Genomic DNA, 27,825 nt, shown 5'->3' on the forward strand with positions numbered 1-27,825 from the left:
CCAGCTTTATACATATACATATACACTTGTTTTACCTTTGTGTACAGCTCCGACGCTGCCATGACGGTTACACGCTATGTCCTTTCTCCAATCTGGGCTAAAACTCCGGCAGGTCTCCGCTCTGCATGGAACTCTGTGTGTGTTTTCATGTAGAGGAGGGAGATATCCTTTGTTGCTGCTGCAGGGACTCAAGGGGAAGATGTGTCTCTTATCGCCATGATAACCTGGAAAGCTTGAAGCTGCTGAGGTTTCGGTGGCTCACTTTGCATTCTGGGTACGATGGATGAAATGATTCAGGCAAACGGGGAGGCTTGTGACCGCGTGGGATACCGCGCCCCCCGCTGGTCACGAGATGAAAATACACCAACACAAATTAATTTTGTTGCTCCTGAAAAAAAACCTGAATGTGTAGGAAGGACAACTCTATATCATGTTTTTCTTTTTCTTTTTTGCTTTAGCAACATGGCTTCAACATAAATCACATAATTTCATTGTAAATATACTTAGTTTTATATGGCTGTCTTTCATAGCTGCAAACTCCACCCTCTCCTAAATAAATCACATGACTGAACTATAATTTGTAAGGCCCCCCCAGAATCATCTTTAATAAAGAATTTGTATTTTATTAGGGGTATGATTTCAGTTTGAATAAGAACATAATATCCTACAAATATGAATGTTTTTGTTCATTTTGCAACTCTATCTATCTATCTATCTATCTATATATATATATATATATATATATATATATATATATGTCCATTCTGGGATAGCATTCTATGCAAATTAATTTGTGTACTTAATTTATGTATGTACGTACACACATACGTTTGCATTTATTTATGCATTGAATAGACAAGTGAAATTACCTCATACATACATTCTAAACATAAGTCATAACACACAGCAATTAAACATTTGTCCAAAACTATTTTATTTACAAAACAAAATGGCACAGAGTAACAGTAGGACAGCCATACACATGCACAGCTCAGACTGATGTTGTGCTAGCTTTGATATAAAACATCTCAGGTTAACTTCATCCAGTCAATAAGGACCCTGGAGAAACACTATACAGGGCCAAGGACATTTTTAAGTTAAACTACTTCAACTGATGAGTATAGAAGGCTTTTCCCAAGTCTGAACACAATTCATAACACTATTTGTTCCCAGTGCCAAGAGCTTTTTCAAGTACATTTTTGTTTTTTACCATAAATGTAGTCTACTCACGCAGCATACAGGACACTAGACTGGTCCTTACTGACAGAAATGTATCTTTTAAGTCTCATATATTCCTCTACCTCGTCTGCTAGCATGGTTATGTTCCTGTGTCATCATCTGATGCCGAAATGAATGGCAGACCACAAATACGGTGCAAACTTTCAACACTGCAGTTCAAACTGAAGCAACGGCTCATCCTCTTTCACTCTTCAGTGTTTCAAGATGTCTTGAATGCATTATCTACATGGTTACCCAGTGCATACGCTGCACCTGAGCTTTTCAGCATCTGTGTAAATGTCTGTGTTCAGTGCACCTTGATACATTTAAAATGGAGCTCAGTGAGGTTCGCCTTCCGGAGCCCTGCAACACACATGCAGTTATATATCACACTCTGGCATTCGTTGTGTGGTCCTTCAGTACAGCTTCCTTCCATGGCTCACAATCAAAGTGTAAACAAAACTGAGCTTGGCCTCTGGATTACTATATTCAGTAAATCACAAGCATATTGACAGCATAATTTAGAATAAGGACATACAGTGAATGATACAAATCTGATTTAAAACATTCTAAAAAGGACCGACTTCTGCCCCTGTGCCGAACAAAAGGAAATATATATATATATATATTTATATACACACTTCCAAACTGATGGATCTTGATGACCATACTAAAGCCCTCTAAACATGTAAGGGCTGCTCGGCCCTCTCTTCAGCCAGTAAAAACTGTGGTATCAGTCATCCATCAGTCGTAGAAAGGTGTCACAAATCGCTCCTCACACTCACACTTGGATGTCCTGTCTTTCAGCGTATCTTACATTGAAGTAAAGAGAAAATAAAAAGGAACATGGAAAAGTAAGAAGACAATAACAGAAGGGCAGTCAGTTTGGAGAAGTAGTGGGGGAAACAAGGATAGGAGGCAGTAGACAGGGCCAGATGGCATGAAAACAAAATTAAAACAGGATTTGAAGGTATCAGCTAGCCAGTTCGCTAGGTGTGGGTTCCTTTTGGGTGGAGTCCAGGCTGGTGGGGAGGGGGCATAGACAGGGGACAGGTACTGTGAGGGGTGGGAGAGGTAATGTTACAGCTCTGAGACGTGAGTGGAGAGGGTCAGAGCAGGGAGGTGCTGCAGGGGCTGTGTGTGCATCAGCCTGCAAGTTTACTGGCCACCAGAGAAGGTTTCCTCTGGGGCAGGTCCTGGGGGGTGGGGATGTGGTCCCCTGTGATCTCCGTCTTCTCCGGCGCAGCTGTCGGCAACTGCTTGTTCTTTATCTTGGCTTTAGCCATGTTGTAGTCTCCAGAGTCAAAGTACTTTTGCTGTAGATAGACATAACATTCACATTTTAAAGTGCTACCCATGAAAAATGAACACATTAATCATTGCAAGGAGAAATTAACTATTTTCAGTATGCAACATACACAGATTTGCTGATTTTAATAGAATAGTAGTACATTTCTTAAGTCCATTTTTAAAGAGTTGCTCATTTATTTTAGGCAGATGGTAAATAGAGCAAATGCCACAAACTGTGATCTTTACTTTAAGGATACCCTGTGGAGTTTTTGAGCACTAGTAGTGCTATGGACTGGAGCAGCGTTTTTATGTTATGTTAAAACTGAGACACAACATACATATGCTTCAGTAAGCTAATACGGTACAGCATACAAGTAGGGGTGACCCATACTTGGTTAGTTCAAAGACAAAATATATACAGTAATAACATTTGTTAACAAAATGAGAGAAAAGCAAACAGACAATTTATTAGTAAGTGTTAAGATGAAGACGCAATTCATTAGCACACTCTACTGGGCTAATACGATACAGCATGCAGTCAGAGGTGATTGCACGTTTGGTTAGCTCTGAGCCACACCTTTACCTGGCTCTTAAAAAAGGTGGCCAGTGGGACATTCCCTTATAGTTAGGGTTAGTGTGTTCCATAATGCACTACCTTTAATAGATAGTGCATTTTGGCTAAAAGAAGTTTTTCTAAAAAGGAACCTTACTGTCCCTGTTTACAATAGCTCTAGTAATCCGTAGTAATCTGCATTTAATAAATTCTTGCAATGGGGGTGGTGCCAAGCCATGTAGTACTTTATAAACTAAGCATATTTTGAAAATTTACAAAAATTATCAAAAGTCAGTACGTTGTATTTCTTTAAGATTTTGCAATGATGATAAGACAAAGGTTTTTTATCTAGAGTTTTGAGTGCCTTTTTGTACAAAAGCTCAACTGGTTTTAGAATAGTAGAACCTGACATAGACCAACTGGTGATACAGTAGTTTAGATGTGAAAATATCATTGAGTGCAAGAACATCAGAGCAGCCTTATCTGACAGAGATCCTCTAATTTGCTTAAAATTACAAAGCCTGAATTTAATTCTGTTGGAAATCATTTTAACATGATTTTTGAAAGGAAGTTTGGAATCTATAATCACGCCCAAGTATTTAAACTCATTAACAACTTCCAACTCCTCTGTACCCAAAAACACCCCAGATTGAGAAGGCGTAACGGTAGAAGGTTGCTTCGACAAATATAAACAAACAAAATAAGACATGAGCCATGTGTAAGAGCTGTTGAGAGCACACGTGCTGCCTTCTCAGGATTTTTTCCTTCAGTAAAAATTACAGCATCATCAGCGTAAAGCTGGACATCAACATTTAAACAATATTCAGGTAAATCATTTATATACAGTGCCTTGCGAAAGTATTCTGCCCCCTTGAACGTTTCGACCTTTTGCCACATTTCAGACCTCAAACATAAAGATATAAAACTGTAATTTTTTTGTGAAGAATCAACAACAAGTGGGTCCCAATTATGAAGTGGAACGAAATTCATTGGCTATTTCAAACTTTTTTAACAAATAAAAAACTGAAAAAGTGGGCGTGCAAAATTATTCAGCCCCTTTACTTTCAGTGCAGCAAACTCTCTCCAGAAGTTCAGTGAGGATCTCTGAATGATCCAATGTTGACCTAAATGACTAATGATGATAAATAGAATCCAGCTGTGTGTAATCAAGTCTCCGTATAAATGCACCTGCTCTGTGATAGTCTCAGAGGTCCGTGTAAAGCGTAGAGAGCATCATGAAGAACAAGGAACACACCAGGCAGGTACGAGATATTTTGTGGAGGAAGTTTAAAGCCGGATTTGGATACAAAAAGATTTCCCAAGCTTTAAACATCCCAAGGAGCACTGTGGTGGGGGATAATATTGAAATGGAAGGAGTATCAGACCACTACAAATCTAACGAAGACCCGGCCATCCCTCTAAACTTTCAGCTCATACAATGAGAAGACTGATCAGAGATGCAGCCAAGAGGCCCATGATCACTCTGGATGAACTGCAGAGATCTACAGCTGAGGTGGGAGACTCTGTCCATAGGACAACAATCAGTCGTATACTGCACAAATCTGGCCTTTATGGAAGAGTGGCAAGAAGAAAGCCATTTCTTAAAGATATCCATAAAAAGTGTTGTTTAAAGTTTGCCAAAAGCCACCTGGGAGACACACCAAACATGTGGAAGAAGGTGCTCTGGTCAGATGAAACCAAAATCGAACTTTTTGGCAACAATGCAAAACGTTATGTTTGGCATAAAAGCAACACAGCTCATCACCCTGAACACACCATCCCCACTGTCAAACATGGTGGTGGCAGCATCATGGTTTGGGCCTGCTTTTCTTCAGCAGGGACAGGGAAGATGGTTAAAATTGATGGGAAGATGGATGGAGCCAAATACAGGACCATTCTGGAAGAAAACCTGATGGAGTCTGCAAAAGACCTGAGACTGGGACGGAGATTTGTCTTCCAACAAGACAATGATCCAAAACATAAAGCAAAATCTACAATGGAATGGTTCACAAATAAACATATCCAGGTGTTAGAATGGCCAAGTAAAAGTCCAGACCTGAATCCAATCGAGAATCTGTGGAAAGAACTGAAAACTGCTGTTCACAAACGCTCTCCATCCAACCTCACTGAGCTCGAGCTGTTTTGCAAGGAGGAATGGGCAAAAATGTCAGTCTCTCGATGTGCAAAACTGATAGAGACATACCCCAAGCGACTTACAGCTGTAATCGCAGCAAAAGGTGGCGCTACAAAGTATTAACTTAAGGGGGCTGAATAATTTTGCACGCCCAATATTTCAGTTTTTTATTTGTTTAAAAGGTTTGAAATATCCAATGAATTTCGTTCCACTTCATGATTGTGTCCCACTTGTTGTTGATTCTTCACAAAAAATTACAGTTTTATATCTTTATGTTTGAGGCCTGAAATGTGGCAAAAGGTCGAAAAGTTCAAGGGGGCCGAATACTTTCGCAAGGCACTGTATATATATAATGAAAATAAAATGGGCCCCAGTATGGACCCTTGAGGGAGCCCCACTGGACAACTCATGTAGATAGAACTAACCCCGTCCACCACAGTGCATTGCTCTCTGTGAGACAGGTACGAAAGAAACCATTTAATAGCTTGAACCGAAAAGTCAAAACGGGACAATTTAGATAGCAGCACACTGTGATTGACGGTGTCGAAAGCTCTTTTTAAATCTAAAAACACTGCACCAAGACATCCATTTTTGTCTAACTTACATTTGATCTTTTCCATAAATAAAGCCAATGCAGTCTCGGTTGAATGGCGTGGCCGAAACCCAAACTGCATGGGATGTAAAGATGTTTGGCTGTTTCTAAGAAATTCAATGAGTTGTTTAACAACCCATTTTTCAATTATTTTAGAGATTATAGGTAAAAACTAATTAGTCTATAGTGATTTATGTCAGATTTATCCCCAGCTTTAAATACTGGGGTTACTGAGGCCAATTTCCACTCCTTAGGGACAATTGAGTTTTTTATAGATAAATTGACCAGGTGCATGATAGGAGGCGCTAAAGCCTCCTTATTTGATAAACTAGTATCGAGCCCATAAATATCCTTGGCTTTAAAATTGTTCAAAGCCGTAATGATATCAATAACTTCTAGTTCTGTTATTTTTTGGATGTGAAATTTTGACTGAGTATTGTCAGAGTAGCAACCTGCTGATCAGAACCTTCAAAAAATGTAAAATGTTTCACCAAATCTTCTATTGATTTAATAAAGAAGAAATTAAGCTCTATAATTTGAATAAAAAAAGTTTGCTTTGGCCTTCCGTAATTCAGTCGTTACTTTATTTCTGGCTCCTGTAAAATTAAGTCTGTCTATATTAAGGCCAGACTTAATAGATTTTCTGAGTAACTTTCAACAGGCAGAGTTAAGCCAGGGGAGAGAGTTGGACTTATTTCTCCCATGGCGCCCCCTCCTAGAAAAAGAAAGGATAACCTCTTTAACTTTTGAGAGAAATTAGTCACTGCTAGCATCAGCATCCCTGCAATCCATGAGGCCAGTCCAGTCAATATCTTTCAAAGCTCTACCGACATATTCTAGTTGATTCTTGGGAATTGTCATATTAAATTGTACGGTTTGTTGAAATATGACATTTTCTAGACGTTTAATCTTTCTAGAGAAAAAAGTTGCATTATGGTCTGAGAGACCTGTTAACAAGTTATGGGCGTTTGTGATTCTTTCCGGTTTATTGGTGAAAACTAAATCAATTCGAGAGTGAGAACGATGTGCAATTCTGGTAGGTTGTTCTATAAACTGAATGAGGTTAAAATAATCTGTTAAATGCTTGGAGGTTTTGTCTGTCTTTTTTATTATCCCAATTAATGTTAAAATCCCCAAAAGAAGGATTTCTTTTTTATGATTACATAACTTAAGGAGAGTTTTGAGCTGGTCATAAAAATCCAGACTGGCAGTAGGTTTGTGATAGATGCAGATAACTGTCAGCGACATCTCCCTCGAGAGGTTTACACCAATGCATTCTAATGTAATGTTACTGGGCCATTTAATCTGATTGCATTTCAAGTTATTCTTAACATACATAAGAACCCCCCCACCCCTCCCCTGACCCCTATCTTTCCTAAAAGTTGTGTACTCTGGTAGTGACACAGCAGCCTCAGGTGAGGAGCTGGTAAGCCACGTTTCAGATAAACCCATAAAATCGATATTAGAATTACATAACAAATGTTCAATCTGTTCACGTTTTGGCACCAAGCTGCAAACATTTAAATGACCCCCAAACAACCCCCCCTTTTTATATACTGGATCCCAAACAGTCCTAGCCTGATTAAGTGTCCTAAATAATTTGAATCGTTTGCGTTTTCTGAATACTGGGTTACGAATCTTACATATGGTAGTGTGAGGGAACTGTTCTTTTGTACCGGGCGTTGTGCACGTAATGCACGGCTGTCAGTTTACAGAAAAGTGATCGTTTACACATACCCGTGTATATATGCAGTCAAGAGCATGCCAAACCTGTAGGTGGCAGTGTAACGACAAGCTCAAGCCCACGTTAGCCAATCAGAATCCCGACAATAGCAACAACAGCAACAAATCACTTCCTCTCTCTTCTCTTCCTCGGATGCCTAAACCTCAGTTTGTCTCAGTTTACACGCAAACGAAGTTTTCCAAAATCTCCACTCTGGCCGGAGTTTTTAGAAAGAATCGTTTTCAGAGGCGAATTCTCCGTTTGCGTGTAAACGAAGGGAAATGTCTCAGTTTTTCAAAATAACCATGTAAGTGTAAACGGGGTATCATTCTCTCTCAGCTGGGCCTTCTGCATCCATCTCAACATTTTGTTTGGTTTGCTACGACATACAACACACATCCCCCCATACATTCACCCATCCACACACTGCAAACCCGACTGATGTCTTCCACAGTTACACACTCCACCATTAAGCTTATGTTTAGTTAGGTTGTGTTAATATGTCTAGTTAGTTTAAATAAACAACTTTTGACTTGTGTGTGACCTCCCTTTTCTTGCTGGCCTTGAGCCAGGCGGTAACAGTGTTTATTTAGTTTTTTTCAATTAATTTAATTACAGATTATTCAAGTGATTACAAGGATGGCAAGTGCGCATCAGAAATTATGGTCAGAAACATAAAGTGATAACTTCAAATTGCCTGTTTTCTTTGGCCAGCAGTGAACGAATTACAACGAGATCAAAGCAGAGAGAAGCCGCTACTCCTCACATTTAAGAGGCTGCAAACCAGCAAGTGTTTGCTGGAATTTTTACTTGATAAATTAATTGTTTATCACGATGGTCCACTAATGTATAACCAATCATTCCAGCATACAAATATTATATCATCATAAAATACATGGAGACAGTGTAATTATACGCTCATGCTTTGTTGAAACTGTCGGGAGGTGTTGATTCAACGTTATAGTCAGTTTGGAGACTGTAGTTTGTGGTGTTGATTTGTATTGTTATACTGAGGGGTGTTTCTAAAATGTTTGTTCTCATTGATGTAAATGGTATACTGTGGAAAACTCTACAAAGTGAATCTTGAGTTAATATTAATTTGTCGAACAGCTTTAGTTTCGGAACCATATAAAATGGAAACTGAGTGTAAGTGCAATGTTACTAACAAAATGACAGTAGGTTTAGAGACTGTACCTAAGCGAACTCTAAAAGTTTTGCAGACAAAAACAAGAAATCACTCACCCCTTTCTGGAGCCGTTTGCGAAGCAGGTCAGAGCCCCCAGGTTTATTTCCTAAATTTGGGTATCTGGCCTTCAGTTTAGCCTCCTCTGACTTCTCAGGACTGATCACCTTGTCCTGAACCTGCTGAAAACAAGGAGAAAGAAGCATTAGGCAATAAAATATGGGGTAAAACGTTTGCTCACATGCAGCGCAGAGAGAGTACATTCACCAGGTGCCTCCAGACTACACTGAAACATTTCTCAGCTGATGGCATGGTATAGAGAAAATCAGAATCAGCTTTAATGGCCAAGTGAGTGTGAACACATAATTACAGGGAATTTGACTCTGGCTTTTGGTTGCTCTTAAAGTAAATACACAGAAATAGACACAGCTAACAACAAGGACAAAGCTGAACAAACGTTTAACGTTTAACGTAGCTAGACCTTTGACATTCTAACCTATACAAACGTTTGCTAAAATTGCTGGATAAGACCCAAGCAACAGTGGTTACCTGCCTATTTCTCACAAAGCCGGCTAAAACAATGTTAGCACAGAAGTAACGTTACTTAGAGTTAAATATCCACCTGCCAGGGACAGTGTTAAACTGAAGTTACAGGTTCAAATTATCGCTACTGCGTTTTATTGCGATCTGTTTTCCAAATCGACACAAACATAAAATGAAATATTGGCTTTTGTTTTCTCGACAACAACAGCCTCACAAAGGAGTAAAACGTAGACACCGTAGAGCTAACATGTAGCTAGCTACTCGGTTGAGTGGATTGGACCACCGGTTGGAATTGATCGATAACGTTAACAGTTAATGTGCTGCAAAATAACCGTCAGTCTGTTGACAGCTGGGACGATTAGCTAGCTAGGTAGCAGCACGCGAAACGGCGGTAACGTTAGGTAAAGTTGAATACAATAACTGTATAACATTAACGGTACTGTAGCTAACGTTAGGCATCGGGCCAGAGTAACGTTACTGCAATATGTTGGGTTGAGCTCTAACGTTAACACAGCCATGGTTGAACAAAGCTAGCTAACTAACGTTAGCAGCTGAGCTAAATGTTACCCATTTCCAGTCTGTGTGAATGTCATGAGTTTGCTTGCTTAGCTAGCTTAGTATTAGCTAACAGAAGCTAGCGGCACCTCTGACATTCACACAGACCATCCGAAACATTCGCTATATTAGCTAGCAACCGAAACGGCCAAGCCTAACTAGTAACGTAGCTAGCTAATGTCGTTACGAAGTTTGACAGATAACAATAACTAGCTAATCTATCAAGGGCTTAGTCACTGGCTTCGGTTGTTATGTCAACAATAACGAGCGCGGGCGAAGAAGCTAACGTTAAGCTATAAAACGTAGCATTAGCTAGCTATAACAAAGTCAGTAGCTAGTGCTAAAGCTGCTGCTAAACTGCTAAACTGCTAACCTTACCTTCTCGTCCACTGGTGTGTTCTCGGTCGTCTGTGTTTCTTCGTTATCCCCCGACATTTCTATGTTATCGTGATCTCAGACAATATATTGTTCACTAGTTGAACAAGTGATCCACAAATCCCCTGCTCTGACTTTCCGTACCCATACGAGTCCTATCGAGCTCGCACTCCCTCACAAGCAGTAATTACGTCACATGCGGAGACACCAAGCGCGCCCACGTTCGGGCACTCCTGTAGTGCTGGGATTTTTTTTTTACATTGCATAACGTAACGATCAACTGACGCATGTGCTGTGACACAAATCCAGATTGCAGTCCGATAATCCTTAGATCTTGAGGATGATTAATTCTGCACTGATGAACACAGTGTAGTTCATGTTATGTGTTCCCTAACTGTTTTATTTGTTATTTCTATTTTTTATGTTATTGTATTGCTTGCTCTTACCGTTTTTGGTCTTCATTTAAGATCCCAATGACCATCACCTAACTGTATTTGCAGCTTTGTATGCCAAACTGACAGCAGTGCTAATCTACTTTTGTCAGCTGTTGTAGATTGCTGTGTGTAGTCTTGATGAGTGTGAAGTATTGCTGACTTCAAGCTGCACCTCCCAGTAGTCAGGGTACATGCTGTGCTACACAGACTACTATTCATACCTCTGAATATTCTTAAAACACTTTCAGACTACTATTTTGGACAAACACTGCATTTATTTTCTTCTTAAGATCCTAAAATATGTCATCTATGAGCATGTGCTACTGTAAAAATACTGTTTATCTTGATGAACATTACTCCCACTTGCCATTGGTGTTGGTCCACTTATTGTGTTAATTATGATAAAACCTAAAACAGTGTTCTAACTTTTAATTGACATGTGACCTATTGATACTATACCTATAGATAAATAATTCTGGTACCTCTCTAAAGTCAACCATGTTACCAATTCTAGCATTATGCTATTTTTGGTCCCTTATCACAATCTTGTTTGAGTTTACATCTGTTTTTATACATTTTAAAAAGGTATTTACAAGTCAAAGGGGTCACTGGTAACATGCCTCACAGCAAAAACATAATTGATAAGCTTTTGTTTACCAAAATGCTTTATGTAAGAATAGCTTTGCATCCAGAAATGTTAATTTAGTTGAAATACTCCCATGATTTCCGAGTTTCAAGTTCTTTATTGTCATATAAAGATGTATCCATAAGGTATTTGTTACTGGTATGTAATTCCAAAAACCACAGCTGTGCCACAGCTCTGTTGTTTTTGATCATATTGTGCAGTTTAGGACCAATTTCAAAGGAGAAGCAGAAATCACTTGTGTTTTGTGCCTTTCATTCCAGGGTGTGACAGTATGGAGATGTAGTGGTAGGAAACACGGTGGGAAAAATAATAAACAAAGAGACAGAGCAGCTCTCAAGATTGCTTTAGAAGATATATAGATATATTTTTTTTCAGATTTGAATATTAATGTCAAAAATACATACTATGATATACAGTTTGCACTACATCATCTTAGCATGACAGACGTCACAGGTAGTAACTGAAAATATTAATTTAAATATTAAATAAACTGATGGTAAGTAAACTGAAAGTGAATGTGTAAACACTAAACTAAGGTTACTCTTTCTATTGCAACACTTCCAATAAAGTGGTTCTTGTAACAGTACAAAAGTATTAGAATATTACTATTTTCTGTTTCATTTCCAGTTATGAGAAGAAAAAAAAATCCACAGTGCACTTCTGATGTTCTGCTGTGATGATTTCAGTTGAATCCAGCCTTATTGCTTGTTTCAACTTCTTTAGTGGTCCATGGTATGTTTGTTTTGGACGAGGGGGTGGCGTTGCACCGCAGTCTACCACCCACTTCTTCTTCCATACGCACTCCCTCTGCTCCGAGCTCAGGAATCACAGGGTCAAAGGTAAATTCACTTTCAGTTCAATCAATCAATCTAATCTTTTAGGATTTAAAACGAAATATTTTACTATTAAATGGGCCTCGTATTGCATTTATGATGACATTAATTGAGGTTGAAAATGAATTCACTATGTTGACTACAGGTCCAATTAACATTTTTGATTTTAGTAAAAAGAGTAAAGTAGCCTAAACTTTGCTGAAATAATTTTAAGTGTCTAACTGCTTCTGTATCACTGGTCTCTACTCTCCTGCCAGACGCTGGAGGGGATACACACAACAGCAGGAAAAAGATTGACCGATTATATCTGGTAAGGCCTTCTTAACCAGGAGAACACAATCTGAAACTTACTCTACAACTATAACCTTTGACCCAACCTCTTTAATCCAAGGTTGTGCACTTAACAAAGAACATCATCTCTGACGAGTCTCCCAGGCTCTTAGCCCCACCTTGTCAGTTCTGGGGTGACAGAAGGGATGAAACTTAACATTTTGGGCACATGCCAGGTAAGTCTTGTTGACTGCAGTCCTTAAATTGCTTCTCTTCTAGGTGCCGTTTATCTAGCCATGGGCTGCATAAGAGTCTATCGCTGGCATCAAGGTGTGATTGAAGCTTCGGTGGTCGCCTGCCGGGTGGAGAAGGGAGGGAGGGAGTCAGGCCTCAGCAGCGGGGAGAGAATGGTGGGTCAATAGGGGACTCTGTGGTGGACTGGAGCTCGTAGGCAGCTCCGCTGTCCACCTCCATGGACTTCCTGGAAAACAGCAGACGGATGTCTCTATGGAGGTAGATCTTCCCAGACTTAGAACTCTGGAACCTGGTCAAAATAGGTGAGGAAGACGAAAGACAGAGAAGATAAATAATAGAGGAGAAACATCACCCCTATGGGATATATATAATTCAGTTTAGTGTGCACTAGAGACAAAATGACAGCCAACTTACCTCAGATGAACGAGGTAGCGCAAGGTACGTCCCTGGCCGAGGGGCTTCCTGCTGGTATGATTGTTTGTGTCACGGCGGACGGGAACAGAGAAGGTCCTCTGGCGCAGGAAGGTCTGGTGTCCAGCAGGCATGGCTCGTAGGTCGTACATCACAACAAACATCTTTACCACTGTCTTGTTGGGATTAAATAAGGTCTGAAAGGTATAACCAGAGGGCATGGGAGGATTTAGACCACTTTCTAACCTTACATGCTGTGAAAGATATATGAAATGAAAATCACACTGTGCATAGCATCCTAATAATTCAAATAATGTATATAGAGGAAAATGGCTTTCAAATTCAGAAGTGTAAGCACCATAAATACATAAAAACATGCCCTTGTTAGATTAATTCCCCTCTTTAACCACTAGGGGTCTCCCTTTTCTTCAGTTACTTGGTGTGACTTTGTCCTCAGCCATGTGTACACAATGAAGCAGATGTTTAATAGAAATAAATATTCATAGAACATCTACATTTGTACAAAAATAAAAATAAAAACCAAAGGGGTTTCCTTACCACTTGAATGGTTCCTGATGGAGGTACACGGTAGCCCCTTTTCCCCAGGGACTCCAGATTGATCACACCCTGTAAAAACACATGGCAACCACTGTATGTCACACACAGGCACACAAAAGATAATAGACAGTTGAGCTCACACACACACACACACACACACACACACACACACACACACACACAAACACAACACACACACACAAAAACACACACACACACACACACACCCACACACACACACACACACACACACACACACACACACGAGGACAGTTGCAGAAACAGCTTTCAGCTCAAGTCTTAGTCAGACAGGCTCGCAAAAGAAAGAATTATTAATTGAATAACTGAAAAAAAAAACTCACCATGTATGGTGAGGGAGCATTGTCATCGGATACACTGTAGAACGACACCTCGACAGGTAAGGTCAGGTGACTGGGGCAGAAGGACCCGCTGGCTCCAACCTCTGCTGTGAAACCCTCCACTAACCCTAAAGGCTCCAGGCGGTAGTTCAGCACACACTCCTAGGGAAACACAATTCCATATTTTAATGCAATTTCCATTTTTGTTTAATTTGATAATTGAATTATGTAGGTAAGAAAAATAGCATGAGTGAAAGTATGCTATTCTCAAACATGACGAATGGAAGACGTGATTCTGAGTGCGTTTGTGTGTTATACCTCAAAGTTTCCCAGCAGACTGAGACTGGCAGGTGGAGCGCTGGCAATGAACAGCTGCTGTGACTCATCTATGTACCCCTCTCTCTTAAGACACACCCTGAAGCGTTAAAACACACACACACTTGATCAACTTGTTTTCAAGGAGACGTGTAAAAGAGCATCTTCAGATGTTTACGTGACAAGGGTTCCTGGTATGTCTGAACAGACCTGTGATCAGGGCGAGATAAAATTATCTCAGACTGAATTCCATTTGTGTGTAACAATCTCAGCCATCTCAAAATGTTTGTTACTCTGAAGGAACATGCAGAATATTAAGTGTCCATTGGTCATACATACAACTCCTAAGTCACATATTTTCATTAATTAAGCAAATTTCCTAGAGTTAAACAACTAAATAAAATCATTAGTGCTGTCAAACGATTAAAATAATTAATGTCATAGTTAACTCGCATTTAATCGCACATTTTTATCTATTCTAAATGTCCCTTGATTTCTTTTTGTTCCATTATTTTTTCTCATTTTAATGCTCTTATCAACATGGAAAAGTGGCTTTGACGAGGGGGGCGGGGAATTCGCATCAGCAGTGTGCTTAGTCATAAAGTGGTATTTCAGACAGGACGTGCTGCGATGATAGCTCAGTTCACGACGACAAAACACACAGATCACTTTGGTCTTGTCAATGGAACCATTTGGCAACTTTTTAAAAGTATACTTTCCATTCAGAATCTTATTGGCATCGATTTCGGCGTCTCACGCTCGCCATCCACTCAAAACGTAACGTTAGCCTACTACTCTTTGGCCGGCTCGCAAGCCCAAACAAGTGTGTGCGGCGTGCCTGTTGTTTTGTTTCCGGTCTAGCTCGATCCAGTGTGGTGTTGTAGTTTTTCTAACGTTACTAGTTGTTCCAACAACATGTGAAAAAAACGACAAAAGTTTGCTAGGCCAAAAAGAATGTTAATCTTGCGATAAAAAAAAAAAATGACGCCGTTAAAAAGGGTTTGCGTTAACGCCGTTAATAACGCGTTTAACTAACAGCACTAAAAATCATGTATGGATATGACATGTACGGGCATGACAAAGGCTTTTACCAGCCAAATTGACCAGAACTTGTCCAGTGGCTAAAATTAACTTTACACACTTGACGGCCAAACTTTAAAACATCTGCTTTATCAAAAGCAGCACTGGGCTACCAACCACATCTGTTGTGTGTAGGCAGTGCCGTGAAGCTCTGTCTATATAAAGCCAATTCAGTTGTTGCTGCCATTTTGAGCAGAATGTGTGATTCTAGATGCAGCCACAGTACAGAGAGCTTCAGCAGGTGGCAGCTTGAGAGGAATAGTCAGCAGAACAGGGCTGACCTAACCTCACCACTCAGAACAACACTCTTATTGTCTGATCTCTTAACACACAGACAATGCTTTTAAAACCATGTCAGCGTGTTAGGGTTTAATGTCAGCTGTAGCAAACCTCTCGAATATAGATCCCTAATACATGATGATATGATTAATACTGGTGGTAAACAAAAAAAACTAACTAATAATTCAACTTTAGACACAATAAAAAAATATCAAAACCAGATTGCCTTTCTGGCACTTACACATAGTAACAGCTGAAATGTTGCATTGCGAGAAAAACAAGTTTTAAAATTATAATGCAAAGCATAAGTAACTTTATCCAGATGGCACTATAATAAACAGATGATGTGGGAGGTTACTAACACGGCATTAAACCTGTTAAGTATCCTGACCTCATCCTCGTGGACAAACTGAGTAAGAGTCTGGTAACCATAGTAATAAAGATCCCATGTGAGAAAATGTGTACCTTTTCCCAGAGGCCCAAGGCAAACCCTTACAGCCAACCAGAGAGGTGTCCAGGTGAAAGTAGCCTGTTTGATTTTTCCTCTGAGGAACCTGCGGCACACACACAGGACATGGACATGATTAACACACGGCAACTGGCACAGTATCCAAGTTTAGAGCTTGGAGGACAAGATATCCGTTTCTTTTTTTCAAGTCTAGGACTCGTAAATTGAAATTATAAGCTCACAGGAGGGAAATTTACAAGTATAAGTTTGAGTTTTCAATGATGGGAAAAATACATTTTAAATCTCTCACTAAAACTACATTATCAAAATAGGTTTATCTATTGTAAAAAAAAAGATATCATAAAGATAAACTGATTTCAAAATATTAGCATGACTATATTTTGAGCAATCTGCATCATGATGTGAAAATACAGTATGTGAGCTTGTGTGTTGGTGAGGCTGTGTGAGCCTGTGAGTTCCCATGAGTGTCTGTGTGTACATCATAGTGTTTAAATGTGTGAGTGAGACCAATAAGAAGGCAGGAAAGTGACTGGGATGATCTGGGAGTGTGGCAATCTGACCAACTTAATGAAACAACTTGATGAGGCAAAGATGAGTCATGCGCTTCACCTATCGATGTGTGTGTTTTCTTGTGTGTACATTAACCTTGGCTAACAACTCAGCGGCCAGGCAACAGCAATAAAAACAGCTGCCTTAACGACAAACATTCACCGGCCCACTTCTTACACTTGTGAAAGTACTGTGAGTAATGCTTCAGATGGCTTGAAATACAGGGTAGTGACTGTGGTGTTATGGCAAACACAACTGCATGGACACCGACAATGACTGAGTCAGTTAAGTGTTTGTGACTGTGAGCCTGTGTGTAGAAAGTGTTATCTTAACACTTATCACTGTGAAGATGAGTGTGTGTTTCTTACAGGGCTGGAGAGCAGAGGCAGGCCAGTACACGGGTGGAAGGCCTTGGTCGCTGTGGCGTCTAATGAGTGGCGATTCTGTTTCTTCCAGCTGTTGCAGGGGCGCAGCGGGGAGGGGCTGTGAGCTCGCTGGAGCACAGAGATGGACAGAGATTAGGACAGTTTGCAAGTAAACTAAAATAATCTGTTCTCGTATATCATATGCCGTCTTGAATACCACTCCAGTCCCACCGGCTCCCAGCAAAACACGCTAAATAAAACTAAGCAGTGTATAAATGAGGAGGTTCATTCCAGTTTGACATGTTCAATTTGAGACTGTAGTTTAGAATATGCCTTAAAATAATAGCATATTTGGCTACTGCAAGCAGTTGGTTGTCTAAGCTTAGCACAAACACTGAAAACAGCAGAGACTACAAGAAATCCCTGCTCCCGGACAAAAAAAATAGCCCTGCACATAACCCTTGTAAAACTTGTTTTTATACGATTTTTTGTTGTTGTTGTTGTAAAGATTAAACAAACAAGATATTACTTTTTATTTTGTGAGCTTTAGGGGTGGGGAGGGTTTCGGAGGATTTCAATACTTTTGGACGGAGCTAGGCCAGCTTTTTCGCCGTTTCCAGTCTTTGCGCTAAGCTAACTGGCTGCTGGCTCTAGCTTCATATGAACCGTACAGACACGAAAGTGGTATCCATCTTAACTCTCGGCAATAAAGCAAATAAGCTTATTTGCCAAAATGTTGAACAATTCGTTTTTTTAATGATGCAGTTGAACCAAGCCTCCTTTAAACAGGGATATGGCATGACAAATGGAATAATTGCAAATTAGTAAATGGGCTATCACTCAAAAGTTTATGGACAAACAACGCCCGTTAAAATGTCCTTACCAGGACAGTAGAAGGGGGGGTCATGTCTGGAGTCACGTCTGGACTGGAGGTGTTGGAGCATCCAGACAACGAGGGTGCCTGGTTCTCATCCTGCAGGGCAGAGGCCTGGGCTGGTGCACAGGACTGCATCTGGGACTGAAGCGGAGGCTGAGGCTTGCTGTGGTTGTGGCTTATGTTACAGTTCATTGCTGGGCTGCCATCATTGCAAGTCCAACTAAAGATCTGGGCATTCCTTGGGCTGTTCTCAAGGACAGGGGAGGCCGATGGGGTTTCATGGCTGCTGGGTGACCTGACTCCGAGCTTCTCCTGTGGGGGAGTTCGTAAACAGCGACCAGCCTGGGCGTGGGACTGGCCTCTGAATGAGGGTTCTTCAAGTGTAAACTGAGCACCATTTTGGGAACGGGGAGAATGGCATTCAGCCCCCGGATCGACCCGGGGCTTTTCTGTGCAAACGGGCGGGTGTGCGGCAGCGGTGCGACTGCTGCCTTTGTGAGGTTCATGGCTCGGTATGTGGCCGTTGGTGGCAGTGTGTGAGGCTTGTGGGACGTGTGTGGTGTGCGAGTATGTGCGGACCGTGTGCGTGACTGTTGTTGTGTGTGTGTGGTGCAGATGGCTGCCGTTCCTGCTATGCCTTGGGGACAGAGAGGGGACAGACAGTCTCTCCTGGATGAGTCTAGTTATGTCTTGTACTGCCTGGGCGATCAGGGAGCTGTCTCGCTCCCTGTCTTTCTCCTTCTCTCTCTCCCTCTCTCCATTCCTCTCATCCTCTCTGTCTCTTATCTCAGTCATTTTCAGCTTCCTGCATGCTGCAGGTTTAGGGGAGGAGCTCTCCCGTTTGTTAAAAGAAGGGTCAGTCACGGGTGTGTTGAAGGGGCTGGGCCACACGCGTCCCACAGACTCATAGGGCGGTACCTCTGGCTCTTTGGTCTTACTGGCAGTTATGTCGTCATGGTTACTGCCCCACATGGCTTTGGGAGGGTTGTCAGAAGCAAAAAGGCCGGGAGGGAGTGGCGGTGCTGTGGGGTCGCAGAAGTTGAGCCTCTGTGCGATGCGGGCAATAACTTCCTGTCTCTCCTGCAGCAGGGAGCCAATCAGGGGGTTTGTCTCAGTTGCAGACCTTGGGGAGGGGCAACGGGGTGGCTCAGCCAAGGAGAAGTTCTTAAAAGCTCTCAGTGGCTCAGGGATGTGCCCCTTTGACCTATCATTGCTGTTAGTGCCAGACCCATAGTCCTCTACTTGTGTCGGGTCAGATGAACCATTAAGAGCCGAGTACAGCCACTTCCCAGCTTTACTTGTGGTAAGTGGAGAGGGGGAGTGGGAGCGGGAGGGCGTGGGGGAGTTAGAGGACCTGTGGAACAGTGGGGAGCCCTGACGTTGGGGGATGTTGACCTGTGGAAGCTCTCCATTCTGATACGTGTGGTCCTCACCAGGCTCCTGGCTCTTCTTGCTGTAAGGAGGGGGGACAGCAGTGTGGGGAAGGCTATTAATGGGGATGTTGTTGATGGGGAGATTAGGAATGGGTAATCCATTGAGGAGAAGGCCAGACATGGAGTTAGAGCTCTTGCTGTACATGTTAGAGTTGTGAAGGAGGTTGTCTTTGCTGGGGTCCTGGCTCTTTTTGTGGGTGGCCAGGCCACCATGGCTGTTGAGGTTTGGGTTGAGGCTGGGGGTCTTGCTGTAAAGCGGAGGCAGACCTGTATGGATACTGCAGGCCAGGGTGGGGTAGGTGGGTTGGCGGGGGAGCGACTGGACACGAACCTGCAGTGCAACACTCTGGGATACATTGGGGACTGGGAAAATGTGTTCTGAAGGCGGCTGGGAAAACTGCCACACCAACTCCTCATCAGCAGCACTGATCCTGTTTGACAGACAGTGAGAGAGAGAGAGAGAGAGAGAGAGAGAGAGAGAGAGAGAGAGAGAGAGATTCAATTAATACGCCCTTGTTAACTTTAATATCTCAAAATATCCAGGAATTGTCTGAGCCTCTAGAGATCCAGTTTTACTTCCTCAGATTCAATTTTCAAAACAGCACAGCACACAAGGTTAACACCTATACATACACATCTGAAAAGAACACCACTTTAGAAGTTTCCTATAGCTTTGATAATCTGGTCCAACAGCCTTAGTGAAAAGTCTTAAGCCCACCGGTGTCAAAGTCTTCAGTGTGTTATTCAGAGTATTAGGTCTGACCTGTACAGGATGTTTCTCGGGACGATACCATGGGAGGCGCTGAGCCAGGCGCTGAGCTGGGAGAAGAAGACGTAGGAGCGAACCGCCAACAGCAGGGTCTTCTCCTCAATGAAACGATCACCGCTTCTATTAAAAACACAGTTAAAAAGGAGATGGAAATGTGCCAGTATGTCAGGTTAATAAGAAAACAGTGTTCCCTGTGCCTCCACGTCAGTAAGAAAGTGGGCCAATTTGTAAGGCTAATTAACCCTCTGAGTGCCAAGCCAATTATGTTTTTCTTTCTTTTCGTTTTATTATTATTTTATCCCGTATTCTATATTTAGATTTTTAGCATTTTATAACTTTTTTAGCCTTTACCTTTGCATGTCTCTGGATCTAGTAATAGATGAAACTTATGCATTTACAATTCCATACTGTAAATTAAAAGGTCCCATGACATGGTGCTCTTTGGATGCTTTTCTATAGACCTTAGTGGTCCACTAATACTGTATCTGAAGTCTCTTTCCCAAAATTCAGCCTTGGTGAAGAATTACAGCCACTAGAGCCAGTCCCACAATGAGCTTTCCTTAGGATGTGCCATTTCTGTGTCTGTAGCTATTGAGGAGGAGAGAGGGGGGCAAGGTGGAGGGTGGGGGTGTGGCCTTGACCAACTTCCACTTCTTCGTTTGAAAGCCATGATGTCTCTCTCTCATGGGTGGGCCAAATTCTCTGGGCGGGCAAAGCAGAGAAAGGGGAGGTAACCTTGCTCCCTATGACCTCATAAGGAGCAAGATTCCAGATCGGCCCATCTGAGCTTTCATTTTCTCAAAGGCAGAGCAGGATACCCAGGGCTCGGTTTACACCTATCGCCATCTCTAGCCACTGGGGGACCATAGGCAGGCTGGGGGAACGCATATTAATGTTAAAAAACCTCAAAGTAAAATTTTCATTCCATGGGACCTTTAAAGAAACGCTAAAACCTGCACTGAATTTATTATGAATGCAATAAACACAAAAAAGGGGGGATTTCACAGCTCTTGTGAAAGTTTATATTATTTTGGGGGGCTAAATGTGTTTCAGAAATAGCAGTATCTAGTAGTATACAATAGTAATTTATCTAAAATTGTGTGACATCTACCAATGTCTGCATTTTAGTTCAATTTATTTCACAGTTTAGGTATTTTCTACCTCTATTTATACATTCTGTTGTATTTTTGTATATATTTGAAGTCAAGGTAAGCAGGGTGTGTTAAGGCATTAGTTGTGGAAACAGTCAAGATAACCAAGGACAGCAATGGATGATGGGAGAAGGCAGCAAACCTTGGAAATACAACATACTATATTTCCCTTGTAAACTGTAGACTCTAAACTAAATGCTGGTGAGTTATTGTAGCCTCCTTTGTGTCCATATAGCTATACAACATCTCTTTTCTAGCATTGCCCATATTTAAATAGTAAGATTGTCGACACACGCACACACACACACACATATACACACACATATGCCTTACTGTCTTGGAACTGGCTGCAGGGTCCATCTCTCCAGCAGCAGAGCATCTTGCTTGATGACCGGGTCGCTGATGGGGTCACTTGGGGGGCACTCATCGCCATAGCAACAGTCTGGCAGGAGCATGACCTCGATCATGATGGGGATGTTGTTCCTCCAAAGCAGGATCACCTCCGAATGGGTTCGCCTTGCCTGCCGACACTGGAAACACACACACACACCCGCGGACAAAGGTGGGGGGTTAGTGTTCATTAGTGAATGTCAACACCAGGACCTTGAAATGTAGGGGCAAAGCAGATGGGACCCAAAGAGAGCATCACTTAGAACAGACTCTCTCAGTGATTTTATTTACTGCAGGTCACATCTCAGTTTATATATATATATATATATATATATATATATATATATATATATATATATATATATATATATATATATATATATATATATATATATATATACACACACACACACACACACACACACACACACACACACATATATACACACATACATACATACATATATATATACATACATACACATTATATATATATACACACATTTATTTATATAACTGCAATCTAATACAAAAGCCCAGTTATAAGTCCTACCATTTTTGAAGTAGTGTATATAATGTCCAGTTTATGTTAAAAGTTAAAGTAATGTTAAAGTGGTGTTGATTCAACTTCATGGTCATTTCAGAGGCTGTAGCTTGTGGTGCTGTTAAACTGTATGGTCAAAATTACAGAAAATATACAATTATCCCCAATATCTCAACAACAACAAACAATATGTCAAATGAGCATCCCATTTCATAAGTGGGCCTCAATGATTTGAATGACGCAAATGAAGCAACAACAACCTCGAGTAAAATGAGAAGAGACTGCCTTCTGTTCACAAAAGACATGAGAGGCTGTGTGCATAGATGTGTGTGCTACCTGGGGCAGTTTGTCGCTGCATTCGTGCTTGTGAAGAGGCGGCATGGCCGACTGGGCTGGTGGACAGTGCAGCCCCTCGGTTCTACCCTTCACAGAATATTCTGGTGTCCTTCCTTCTGTGATGAGCAGGGTCAGGAACACCAGGAACTCCTCCGCATCGTACTCGAAAAACTCCTCGGTTGCATCTAGGCAAGGAAGAGAAACGGACGGTCAGCATGTCTTTTCAAATCACTTCACATCTAAACAGAAAACAAGGAACCTATTGGAGGAAAGTAGCAGGTAAACTACTAATTTGCCTATGCTCTGAGCCTGTGACAGATGCTGGGGGCAATAGAAAATGCAATCAGAGAGCCACCTGTATTGACATGATAAGCACACGAATGCCTGAATGTTTTTTACCTAAGCAGATATGGCTATTTAACTTTGGCAGGAAAGACTTGTTTAGAGAAGGGGTGTGGGGGAAGGCAGCAAATTACACAACTTCAGAGACATATATTTAGACCTCCCATGTCAGCTGAGCGGACACTGTCTGCTCTCTCACTTATACAGCACACACTCGTGCATACAAGTATAGACAAAACTGACAGTGACGTCATTCACACTCACTGACAAAACATTTGCAAACAAAAACTCAACTGGAACATGACGACAGTAAAAAGTAGAGTCATGCTGCACCCCCCGGTGCTCCACTAACTTTGCCACGGTGGGGTAGGGCGGGGCTGACACAGTGACCCCTAGGACCTGGCAGGACAGAGAGCTGAGTCAACCTTTCACCATTCAGGAATTGGCTTTTTTCCACCTGAATCAACAGCAAGACTCTGCTGTTCAAATGTCCTATTATTTGAAAGCAGATAGACAACAACAAGAACAAGTAATACTCAGCTGGCCGTCACATTCAAATTAAAGCTCATGCTGAGCCACTCTGCTGTTCACCATTATTCACAATAACCAATTTTATAGCAGTTTTTAACGAGGGCCAAGATGGGGGCGGTTATATATTAGGTCACCAGTCAAATGCTACTGAATTGTAGCTGTGGCTCGTCAGTTTTTCTCCTGCCACAACACAATTAACAAAATCATGGTCTGTTTATGTTGTAATTGAAGCTTAGATCTAAAGTAGGGGTGGGCCTATTTTTAGCAGAAGGTTTGAAGAGCCCGTCTTAGCGCCCTATCTCCCGTGCTCCTCCAGAGAAAACTCTCAGAATCCCGCAGGAGGTCAGCTGATATACAGCAGCTCTGAGAATCGCGGCTTTCTTTCTTTACAGCACACAAGCAAAAACACTGGCGTGCATAAGCTGCCTGCCCTACAATCTCAATCCCTCCGCCTGCCTTCCTTTAAATTGAAGTCAAACAAATAGTAGGTCACAATTACGTGGATACTTTCTATGTTTTAATCATTTTTGAGGATGTCAGGTCCTCATAAGGATAGAAGTATAAAATAAACACACACACCCCCTGTCCTCCTCCCACCAGAGCCAGGCTGGCTTGAACAGAGTCCCTCTCAGCTGGCTCTGCAGAAGTGTGAGCTACGAGCTGCTGTTGTATGTGTATCGCAGTCAGCCAGCCAGCCAGTCACGCACATTCCTCTCAGGGAACTCCTCCTACATGCCTCTGAGCTGCTGCTGCACGTGGAGAGAGGCGCAGTCCAACACAAAACATGAGGAGGGCGGGGAGGAGAGGTGAGGGAGGGGGGCTGTAGGCTGAATAAGTGCAGGGTGAAAGAGATGGAGGCTATATTCAGGAGGCTATATTCAGGGACAATCTCCTTTTCTTTACGGGGTAGAATCGGAAAGGCTTGAACAAAGGCAGCAAGAGACCAACAGTGAGAGAGGAAAAGGGAGCCACAGACAGACCAGAGGGAGTAATATATGACAAAGGTCACCGAGTCCATCTCCTTTACATGATGGTTGGCTTGAATGCACTGGACATATAGCAGTGGGTTGCAGTTAAGGTATATTCCCAGTCCGCACTGGGAAAGGCTCCAGTTCCTGGTCCTATCAGGGGATTTGGGCTAAAGGTGACCCTCCATGAAAGAGGCAAGGAGCAAAAGAGAAAGGAAGCATGGATAGATGAAGGGAGGGAGGTAAAAGAGTGATTAAGGGAGCAGTGGAAAACAGCATCTGAGTGGGGAGTTCAACATATACTCCCCCCTTCAACACATAAACACACCTCACACACAGATAAATGTACACACAGAGCCCCAGTCATGGGTGTAAAGTGGGGGTCAAATTGCAGCTTTCTAAGAAAGGCAAACCCAGGAACACTTGCCTAAAGCACATATGACAAAAACACACATGAAGACAGTGATAAACAGACACCATCTTCAGACACATGACCACATTGAAAACAGGCACACACACACACACACAGTGCAGGACAAAGGACTAGTGATGGAGGCTTTGGTTAAGGGGCCCTGCCCATAGATGAGAGCTGTCATTCTTTAGGGCGTTGAACATTCCTACGAGGCGCACACACAGGCGCACACACACACAGGCGCACACACACACAGGCACACACACACACACAGGCGCACACACACACACACACACACACACAGGCGCACACACACACAGGCACACACACACACAGGCGCACACACACACACAGGCGCACACACACACACAGACGCACACACACAGGCGCACACACACACCGCGCGCACACACACACAGGCGCACACACACAGGCGCACACACACGCAGCACACACAGCACACACACAGGCACACACACAGGCACACACACAGGCACACACACAGGCACACACACACACACACACACACACACACACACACACACACACACACACACACACACACACACACACACACACACACACACAAAGCTGATCAGGATTCCTTTCCATAGACATTAAAAGAGAGAGATGCGTTCAACATGCAGAAGCACTTTTACAGAATTGAGACCTAGTTTTGTCCTTTTTCAACAACTTCAAGTAATCTAAAACATTCTGATTGTATCAGATCTGTTGTTGTTTCAACTTGACGCAGGGATCATTAGAGTCAAATCACCTCCCTCTGTCATGTTTTTAATCCGTACTTTTGGTACAAATAGTTAATATCATTTGGGATTTATGTAACAATCCGGGTTGTTTAGCAATCATTAAGCCTCACAAGCAGGGTTCAATGTTCAATCCTGATTCCTGCCTTTTGTCCCCTCCTCCTCTCTTTCCCACTGTACCGTGACCAATCCATTCCCACCTCTCCATCGCTTTAAAATATGTCTCTCATCAATCTATATTTGTACTATTTGAATTAATGTGCATCTCGTGTATTTTCTCTCTTTCTCCAATTTGTTTTGAGCCTGGGGTCTCTTTGTCTGCACTGTTTGTACATGATGTAATTTAGTCTGTATTTTGTCAAACCCAGTGGTAACTCTACTGGTCCCCATGCATTCAGTTAGAGAAGTACCATAGCAACTTCTAGCACTGCTTGAGAAATGTAAACAGAAAAACATTTCAATCAGGAAAACATCATCAGGTTTAGTTCCACTGTTTAAATAAGAGGCTTTGCTGATACATCCCGCACTTTACGAACCCAAAGTACATAACACACAATGGAACATTGATCCGTCTCTTTTTCATGTGCGTGTGACCTCTCTCCTCCATCTCCCGATAATGTGTGATGTGAATTATGTAACAGGTCGGAATTAGGTCCAGGCGTCTTATTATTAGACCTGTGACGCCTGCCACCAAGTGCAGTAGGAGTCCCGCCTACAGATCGGACTGGTTGGGCCTGTACGTGCACACGTACACACACTTACACACACACACACACACACACACACACGTACACACACACACACGTACACACACACACACACACACACACGTACACACACACACCTCAGCTGTCTCTGTGTCCTCTGGCCAACAGTTTAGTATAGAGTCATGTGGGATGGAAAAAGGCCTACAGGGCAAGAGTGGAGCGGTCAGCCTTGGCAACAAATACAGTGTTCAGAGTAAACACACCGTGGTACACACGGACACACACTTTGGAGTGATTCATCATTACTTAAGACCTGTCAGAGAGGCAAATGAAGAAGTCATACATGTCAGTGCCTGGTCGAAATGTTTATGACAGCGGTTGTGATTCTGAAGCTTGTGATTTTAATACATTTTCCTGGATTCAATTTACACATTTTGTACGCAGTTAGCATGTCTGTTTTAACAGAGAGACAGATGGGAAGATGGCCAGAAGGAGAGAGAAAGAGCAACACAAAGTGGGAGACAGACACACACATTGATATAATCTGACTCATTAATCTGTGCACTGCGGCCACACAATCACTGCATGGTTGGCCCTCTTTCTATAGCAAAAGCTGCTCTGCACACACACTCAAACATTCAACCACATATAATCACAGCAAATGTAAATGCTGTGCAAGTAGCCACACGGCAAAAAAAAAGAAAAAAAGAAGAAAAAAAAAAAAACCACACCCATCCTCCTCTGTGAATGAAGCAGAAAGCACTGCTCGAGTCTTGCTAGTCTTTCTTCATTAGCGATGCGCCTGTGTTGGGGGACTGGAGAGACAAAAGCCAGCAGCAGATGCCAAAAAGAAAAAAAAAAAAAAAATCACAGATCAAAGTCTCAGCAGGAACACAACACTGATGAGCTCACCTATGGCTGGGCTACTGGTTATCAAAGACTAAGTGTTACACACACACAGACAATAGGAGATAAAATAGCCTACTACAGGGCAACAACCATGGAGAGAGACAAAACATATGGGAGAGAGAGAAGGTCTACACAGATGTTGGAAAAGACAGATGAGTAGTCTAAAAAGGGCAGACAGGAAGTCATGTTAACAATGTTTCCAGTTAACTGTCTGTCAAGTGAATTTCATGCAAAGGTTTGAAACCTCGCAGGAAAAAACAGTGAAGTAGGTCGGCATTTGCATCAGCTGAGTTGATGTAAAAACTCTTTCTGAATGTCAAAACACACCCCCCCCCCAAAAAAAAAAGAATAGTGTGCTAAAAAAATGGCAAGTTGTTACTGTTCTTTCATGACAGGTTTTAAAAGATGAAAACAAATAAATACCAAGACCATGGATGACCAGTTATGTCAATCAGAGTAACAAGGAATACAGGCTAAGACAGAAGAATGAATAAACGGAGTTTATAGGGACAGATAACCAACCAGAGGGTGTTCAAATTCTACGTACCTGTTGTATAAAATACACAAGCCAAACGCCGGTTACACACTGCCTGCGTGGCGTGAGCGTGGCGTGTCAGTTGCGTGGCGTTTTCTATGTCTTTGCACACCGGAAACGTGTGTCTGACGCGACGCTGCTGCTGCTAGCCTTGTCTGTACACATGTA

General features: G+C 42.1%; 3 protein-coding genes across 6 annotated transcripts in view; all 3 read right to left on the minus strand.

The window, feature by feature from the left end:
• Nucleotides 1–287, minus strand: part of myo5aa (myosin VAa) — a 61,152-nt gene extending 60,865 nt beyond the window's left edge. The window contains exon 1 of the mRNA XM_039794321.1: nt 36–287. Within this exon, the coding sequence (XP_039650255.1) occupies nt 36–62 (27 nt within the window). The 5' untranslated portion in view covers nt 63–287. The remainder of the gene's footprint in view (nt 1–35) is intronic.
• A 623-nt stretch (nt 288–910) lies between these two features.
• LOC120555494 (cAMP-regulated phosphoprotein 19-A-like) lies at nt 911–10,381 on the minus strand. Of its 2 annotated transcripts, none has more exons than XM_039794197.1 (3): nt 10,170–10,381; nt 8,753–8,872; nt 911–2,534 (listed from the first exon to the last, which is right to left on the minus strand). In XM_039794197.1, exons 1-3 carry the CDS (start codon nt 10,224–10,226, stop codon nt 2,364–2,366), a joined length of 348 nt encoding a protein of 115 aa, XP_039650131.1. In that variant the 5' UTR covers nt 10,227–10,381; the 3' UTR covers nt 911–2,363. The 2 variants fall into 2 exon arrangements, with proteins under 2 accessions (XP_039650131.1, XP_039650130.1); XM_039794196.1 differs by having other exon boundaries at nt 8,753–8,875.
• A 942-nt stretch (nt 10,382–11,323) lies between these two features.
• The window catches only part of fam214a (family with sequence similarity 214 member A), a 34,300-nt gene continuing 17,798 nt past the window's right edge, over nt 11,324–27,825 (minus strand). For 2 of the 3 annotated variants that reach the window (XM_039794193.1, XM_039794195.1), the window contains exons 2-12: nt 22,490–22,674; nt 21,553–21,749; nt 20,063–20,188; nt 17,873–19,730; nt 16,993–17,118; nt 16,072–16,160; nt 14,251–14,347; nt 13,936–14,094; nt 13,574–13,642; nt 13,019–13,212; nt 11,324–12,893 (exon numbers count right to left, since the gene is read on the minus strand). In XM_039794193.1, coding sequence (XP_039650127.1) covers nt 12,740–12,893; nt 13,019–13,212; nt 13,574–13,642; nt 13,936–14,094; nt 14,251–14,347; nt 16,072–16,160; nt 16,993–17,118; nt 17,873–19,730; nt 20,063–20,188; nt 21,553–21,749; nt 22,490–22,674 — 3,254 coding nt within the window. In that variant the 3' untranslated portion in view covers nt 11,324–12,739. Of the gene's footprint in view, nt 12,894–13,018; nt 13,213–13,573; nt 13,643–13,935; nt 14,095–14,250; nt 14,348–16,071; nt 16,161–16,992; nt 17,119–17,872; nt 19,731–20,062; nt 20,189–21,552; nt 21,750–22,489; nt 22,675–23,941; nt 24,084–27,825 lie in introns of those variants that run through there. The other variant, XM_039794194.1, reaches the window with a different exon arrangement.

Source organism: Perca fluviatilis, chromosome 3, assembly GCF_010015445.1.
Source record: "Perca fluviatilis chromosome 3, GENO_Pfluv_1.0, whole genome shotgun sequence".
In the NCBI taxonomy this organism is placed as follows: Eukaryota; Metazoa; Chordata; class Actinopteri; order Perciformes; family Percidae; genus Perca; species Perca fluviatilis.

Bases quoted from the DNA above. Each gene is read 5' to 3' on its own strand.
- LOC120555494 (XM_039794196.1), bottom strand. From the start codon at position 10,226: ATGTCGGGGGATAACGAAGAAACACAGACGACCGAGAACACACCAGTG. The intron at 8,876-10,169 runs GTAAGGTTAGCA...CCTTGTTTTCAG, and splicing joins ACACACCAGTGGACGAGAAG to CAGGTTCAGGACAAGGTGAT. The intron at 2,535-8,752 runs GTGAGTGATTTC...GTCTATCTACAG, and splicing joins GCAAACGGCTCCAGAAAGGG to CAAAAGTACTTTGACTCTGG.